Source organism: Phaseolus vulgaris, chromosome 6 (assembly GCF_051622355.1).
Source record: "Phaseolus vulgaris cultivar YP4 chromosome 6, ASM5162235v1, whole genome shotgun sequence".
Lineage (NCBI taxonomy): Eukaryota > Viridiplantae > Streptophyta > Magnoliopsida > Fabales > Fabaceae > Phaseolus > Phaseolus vulgaris.
In genome coordinates this window covers 7,326,386-7,333,524 of record NC_143503.1, presented here as the reverse complement: position 1 = coordinate 7,333,524, position 7,139 = coordinate 7,326,386, and the positions used below count along the sequence as shown (strand labels likewise).

General features: G+C 37.0%; 1 protein-coding gene across 1 annotated transcript; it reads right to left on the bottom strand.

Moving 5' to 3' along the window:
* Window positions 1-1,399: 1,399 nt before the first annotated feature.
* LOC137832970 (AT-hook motif nuclear-localized protein 28) lies at window positions 1,400-2,367 on the bottom strand. Its single transcript, XM_068641374.2, has one exon. The coding sequence runs from the start codon at window positions 2,300-2,302 to the stop codon at window positions 1,640-1,642; it is 663 nt and encodes a 220-aa protein (XP_068497475.2). The 5' UTR covers window positions 2,303-2,367; the 3' UTR covers window positions 1,400-1,639.
* Between the last annotated feature and the right edge of the window lie 4,772 nt (window positions 2,368-7,139).

The window sequence follows — 7,139 nt, the reverse complement described above, 5'->3', positions numbered from 1 at the left end:
AGCAATTAGTAAAGGGTATTTTTGAACCTAGAGGTACGTATAGTACATGTGATGCCTAGGTAAAGTAAATGTTTCTTTTAACTTAAGTACATATGTTCTAGGGCACATAGTTAAGTTGCATGCAAGGCAAAAGATAACGTTGCACCATGAGTAAGGTGCCCCCGTAAGAAGAATATTCCCCTGATGTTGGCGCATGAGTTGGTGCCCTGCTCGCAGATGATTATTCTATTATTATTTTATGCACTCCTTAGAAACAAGATCACATTCTGTTGCAGCACCGTGAGAGGGTGCCCCTAAACAAAATGTTTCCTTGTTGAGTATGTTTTCAGTTGAGATTAGATTTTCGTGAGAGAAAGCTGTTACAAAAGATAAGCTATAAAAGTGGTTTGAGACCCCAGGTAAAGGTACACTGTTTCTGATACTGAAACTGAATATTTCTTGATTTTTAATAAGCCCTTACGACTTGATCGTCAAAAATTGATAGGACCCCCTCTGTTTCAACAGAGCTACGTTCCAAAGCAACAAGAAGATAGAACAAATTCTTAAAGAGTCAATAGGCGAGCAATTCAACCAGCAAAAACAATAAAATTTATAAATTAATTGTAGTTAGTTATCAAAGTTTTAGCTACCAACTATTTTAGATTCTAAAATTGGTAACTAAAATCTTAGTAGTTAATTAAATATCAATTAAATAATTAGATATCAATTTAAAAACTAGTTTAGATATCAATAATTTTGTAGTGTATAAAAAATAAAATCTAATTTAGTTAATATAGTAACTAATTATTTTTCTTTCAAAAATTGAGTTTTATTTAATATTGACTATTAAATACAATAAATTCATCTTTCTTTTAAGTAATGAAAAAAATAATAAAATAAACCAGGTATCAATTAAAGAGCTCATTAAAAATGAACTAGAATTAAATGACTTAATTAAATGCATGATACTTTATATTCTAAAAGAAGTAAATAGGAGCTGTAAATACAAAGAAAATAACATGCAACTTAACTTCTTTCTCTTTAATTTATCATCATTCCTCAACATTAAAAATAAAGAAATAAAACACAATGATAATAAATTGAAGTAATTCATTGATGAATTGGTTGAAAAAGGAAACACACACTATGGTTAAAATTAATTTAAAGGAAATTAATTTAAAGTAAATAAGTTGTAAAACATGCGTATACATACATAAATTTTCACCTAAAATGCAAAAATAAAAGGATAATGATACATTACACCATCAACCATAAAAACAACTATTTAATATTCTAATAAATTAATGTTTTAATTATATTTACTTTATTTTTTAAGTTAAAATATTATTTTGTTATTGTAAAGAGTTGTGAATTGAGTATTTTTTTAATCAACTTTATCCAAAATAAAAACGATGTGGAGAACTCTCCGCCTCTTTTTCCACTCCAACAACACATTATAGTAACTAAAGCTAAATAAATAAATAAAAAAACAACAACATAGAAAAAAAGTAAAACATTACACATTCAGACATCTTTCTATGTAATTTGTTGTGTCTTTGTATCCTTGTCGTCATTTTCACAGCATTCATCACCTCCAAATCTACAACTAATTATATTGAACCTAACTTGTCGCCACCTTAAGATCACAAGGGTTGTTGGATCATTTATCATTGTTGTTGCTGTGGTTGTGATCCCCTTCATCACTTTCAGTAGTGTACTTCAAAATATGAGGATTCTTGTAGGTGGAAACTGTCAAGGTGACGCCCTCACCAGCGACGACTCTGCCACCGATAACGCCTGTAAATATTTCGCCTGTAGTGGTGGAGAAGTTGATTCCAAAGGATAAGGGAGAAGGAGGGGTGGCTCCAAGGTGAAGGGTGTAGTGGTTGTTGTATAAGTAGGAGCCAGTAAGGGAGACTAATTTGAATGGGCCATGGAGCACGAGGTATGGGGCACCATGGGTTGAGTTGCGAAGGGTTACGCTATTGATGGTGCCAAAGGCACTAAGGACCGAGAGGCTGACCTGGCCTTGGTGAGCAATGTCAAGGATGCACTCCATGATGTCCCTATTTGGATCCACGTTCACTACCAGGACGTTTACGAAGGGCTCAGTTGGTAGGGACACTGGCAGAGGGATGGACCTTGACTTGTTCTTGGAACCTAGTGGCCGACCACGTGGCTTCCTTGAAGATGGGGTTGTGACTTGCTGGTTGGTGGAGGTGGCTGCTGCTGCTGGTGGACTGCGTTGGGAGGAGGAGCCAATGTGGTGGTCCTCGGAGGAAACGGAGTCTGAGTAAGAGCTTGGTGTTGGATTGTTGCTCATTGTGATGATATTAAAGATGTGTTGTGCAAGGTTTGTTTTGAATGAGACAGAGAGTTTTGGTTTGTCAAAATGCAAGAGACTTATTGTGATGGTGGAAAGTTTAGTTTATGGGGGTTTTATAGTGTGTGGTTGTGGCAGTGAGAAAATAATCAAGGGGCCTGAGGATGGTTTCATCAAAGAAAAAACAGTGTGCTAATGTGGGCTTTGATATTAGATATGCTTTAGGAAGAATTCAACCAAATTTAGAGATTTACGGAATTTTATTTGTAAAAAAGTAATATAAATTATGGTTGATTAGTTAAATATTTTGAAAATATTTATTGGAATTTATGAGTGAAATTATAACTATGTCCTAAATATACTTATTAATATAAAAGGAAGACTGTTAGTTATTATTCTTTTTAATATATTACTTATTAGGTTAATGTAATGCTAGACTAATTAATTAATGGCATGAGGTTGTTCTATCTTTGTCACGAAGCTTAAATTATTTTAATATTTTGAAAGTGGTGTTGTCATATAGTGGTCCCACCTTTAATAAAGTTAGTAATGAAGAATGTATTAAAATACAGGTCTTTCAATATCTTATAGTTCTTTCCTATGATGGAAAACATGCTTTTTCTAATAGTTTTTTTCAATTTCCTCTTTTAATGGGATATGGAGGAGATTTGAGGAGCACACGCATTTTTAAAAACTTAAAAAAGGAGTTTTCTTAGTTTGAAGTGAAGTTAGAAATTTCTAAGAGTGAGAAATTATATCACATCACTAGGAGAAAGTTTATGCTCAGTCTTCAAGGATCACGTAGGAACAAGTAGAATGATCATAAATGAGCATCATTTGATTAGTAATTCCAGTTGAAAATTACAAGACAGTAACACTCCTATTTGTAAAATGTTTGATCATCAAAAAGAGGGAGAGTGCGAGGGAAGTTTTTAGCCCTAGTTTGGAGCCAAGTTTGAGTGAAACTTGGAAGGTAAGCTTCTAAGCCTAACTTGGAGCTGAAGTTTGGCACCCTTCTAATGCAAATCCGGTCTTGAGTCTTGCTTGTTTTGGAGTTTTTAATGTTGTGTGGATTCAATGGAGACAATGTGAAGGTTTGATGAAGGTAAAATTTAGATTAGAAAGATGAATTTGATTTGTGGAAGTATAGATTTAGAATAGTTGAGGCCAACTCGTAGGCTAGAAACACAAATTGGTGCTAACGTAGAGTGAATCTTTAGTCAAGTGAGACAACATTTTGGTATAAACTTCTTACTCAATTCAAGTTGCATTTACAAGAGGCGTAACAAACTTATTTATAGTGCTAAGGGTAGCCAAGGGACACATTTTAACCCTAAAAACTTTTCTTCCATGGTGACAAATGAATTTCTCTCACTGGAGAAAATCCTCTCAAATTAGAGGTTGATAAGTGGTCCTTCTTCATTGGTGGAAAACTCTCTCCATTGAGGAGATTACATGTGGACCTTCATGCATTCCTTGTTTATGGTTTCTAAAAACCACATGCAATCTACTTTTCATGGTTTCTAAAAAAAATGGTTTATAAATTAGTTTATATTATTATTAAATGGTTTCTAAATTGGTATCTAATTAGCTACCAAGGTTTTAACTACCAATTATTTAGATTCTAAATTTGGTAGCAAAAACTTTGTTAGCTAATTAGATACCAATTTAGAAACCATTTAACAATAATAGAAACTAATTTATAAACCAAAAAATTTTTTAGTCTCCAAAATGGTCTATAATTTGGTCACTATAACAACTAATTATTTTTTGTCTATAAAATTGGTTTCTAATCAATGATTTTCTTGTACTGAGACCACTCTCGAATCTTGCAATGGTTATTCTAGGCTCTTCCCTTATCTCTGCCCTCATCATAAGTAACTCCATTTTTTACTTATATTCGTTAACACTCATGTCTTTTTGTTGGAGTTTTTTTGGAGTTTGTACATTAACTCCCTATCATAAGATGCGGGCACATGGCATTTCCTAAGGGTTGCTATATGCTCATTCAAGTATCTGATTTCCGGGTTATTATGAACCCTAAGGTCTCTCACTGAACTAGTTGATAATTGTCAAATTTCAATAATATTTCATATTAAAGTATAAACAATTATGGGTATTAATTTCTAAAATAAGTATAAAATAACCCCTAATTTATGAAATTATACATTTTTACATTTTTTATGATTTTAATTTAAATAAGAACAAGTTATTCCCAAATTTGTGTGAATTTCAAGTTTGAATGCATCAACACTCACCAAAGTTGGAATGCATCAACACTCACCAAAGTTGCTCGAACTCAAAAAAAACCAAGATGCCATAAGTGGATCTCGTGGATCTCGCTCAAGCAACTCAATCTCGCTCAAACGGGCTCAATCTCGCTCAAGCGGACTCAATCTCGCTCAAACGGACTCAATCTCGCTCAAGCGAGATAACGCGACAAACATTGGGTTGTTTGATGCTTTACTCACACAAACGAGCTCAATCTCGCTTGAGCAAGATAGTGCCAGTAACGTTGGGCTTTTTTACGTTTTACTCGCCTAAACGAGCCCATTAGCGCCCAAGCGAGAAGTCACGTAATCCCAAGCAAATTAGGTTACATAGGAGGCTTGACGAACAACCCTAGGTGTGCAAGATCGAGGGGAAAACACCATTGAGTGAATTGGAACTCAATTTGGGAGAATATAAGGTGTTAGAAACATTAGCTTGTAACAATAATCATGTGTGGCTAATTCTACCGTTTGGGATTGGGAATCTATTCAAACTTGTTAGAATATATGCCCTTAAACGAGAGGGGGGGGGGTGAATTGTTTAAGAGAGGTTTTTGAAAACTTTTCGAGGTTTAATAAAATTCTTTGTGTGAATCCAGAACAAAAATCAAGTTAGCCAAGAATATAAGCAATAAAGCAACAAAGCTATAGAAAAATAATCGGTTGTTTCTTCGAAACAATCAGTTGTTTATACCAGTAAAGCTTAAAACAAAATTAAAATGAGTTTAGAGTAAGAGAGAGATACACCAACAAATTATATTGGTTCATTCTTAAGCCAAGAGCTACATCTAGTTTCCAAAAAACCACTAGGTAACCCACTAAGTAATCAAACCAGATTACAACACACAAACCACCAAAGTAGTGACCTTGAACCCTTCAAGAAACACACTCCCTTTGGCAAAACACACCAAGAGTATTGATCTTGACCACCTCAAAAGCACACAACACCAGAAATACAGTAGGTTGAGAAGGGATTACACTTGTTCACAGTACAAACTGAAATCAATACAATTGCAATCCTATTCCACTCTCTTTGAAAAACCCAAAGCTTGATGTGAATGTTCAAATCTTAGAATCAGCTTTATCACAACTGAAAAACACAAATCTGTTTCTCTTGCTTGTTTGAAAACATAAACAAACCATTCATATTTTCCAAAGATTGGTCAAAGCAATTAATGAAGGAGTGTATTCAGTTGAAAATCATTTAAAGCACATTCAACAACCAAAACAGAATTTTGTTAGGATTTTCAAAGAAACAATCGGTTGAAACCATGAAGCAACCGATTGTTTGGTTTGGCAGTTAAGTCAACCAAACTTAAAACAGTTTTCAACCTTTTCAAAACTCCTAAGAGTAAAACAACCGGTTGATTCGACAAAACAACAGGTTGCTTTTCACTTATGATCCTGCCTGTTGACCGGAGCGCTGGAGAATGCCTCGTCAAGGGATCGACGTGCGCGCCGCTTCCCACCTCCGTTCCTCCTCTGGATCTATCTCAAGAACCTGCAAAGAAACGATACGGCGCCGCTGCGGCCGATCGCACTCCGACGCTCAAGTCAGTGACGGTATCACCAAATACTAAGAACTGGAACCGTGCAAATCTCTCTCACAAACAGCTCTGTCACTCGCAAGCGTAAAGTGTATGAACTGAACGTGCGTACCTTAGAAAATCTGTTAGGAACTCTTATATACCTGGTGATTTTCTCTCTCCTGGCAGTTACAGACTTGGACACGTGGCTCGTATCCAACTGTACACGTGCCATCATCTGGAGGCTCCCTGACTTGGCGCTACTTCTACTCTCATTTTGGCTAAGTTACCTATGCATGGTGCTGCCCAGTGCATAGCTAACTCAGGAGTGCGATCTCTACTGAAACTGGCGAGGTAGGGCCTTCATACACCTTCCCTGTGGTCTCGCCGGCCGCCTTCATAATCTGCTTCTCCCTTTAACTTCGGCGATGTGCTTGCTCTGGCGATCTCCGACTGCCTGGTCGTCTGAGTCTGCATCTGGCGACTTCGTCCTCAACCTGGCGATCGCCTATTCTGGTAAGCTGGAGATCGGAACACGCCAACTTAACTATCGGCGACTACACGTGCCTCCCGACTTCCTTCCCGACTGTCAACCTGGCGCCTTGTCAACACGCCTACACTGTAACAGGATGCCACGTCATCGCATCCGACCACCAGGGCGGTACACAAGCCCCCCAGTCTTAAGCGAAGACTTGTCTAGCGAAAAGACTGAAAAAGCCTTCGTTAACACCGGTCTACGTGGCATGGGCGCAGAATTCCAAGCGGTAGTACTTTCTGCTGCTCTGACGCTCCACCAAACTCTTCGCGCATCATTCGACACGTGGCTCTCATCAACGGCCATCTTCATCTGCCGTTAGCGCTTCCCAAAACCGTTCGAAAACCCTTAAACCCCTTACGCTCCTACTGTTCCATCACTTTCTTCACACTTGCATACGCTCTCATTTCTTTCTGCGAAAAGCTCTCGACGTTCCTCGACGCTCTAGATCAGCACCTCCCTTCAACATTCTCCCGATCATCGAAAGGTAACTACTTTCCTTCATC

Bases quoted from the DNA above. Each gene is read 5' to 3' on its own strand.
- LOC137832970 (XM_068641374.2), bottom strand. From the start codon at position 2,302: ATGAGCAACAATCCAACACCAAGCTCTTACTCAGACTCCGTTTCCTCC.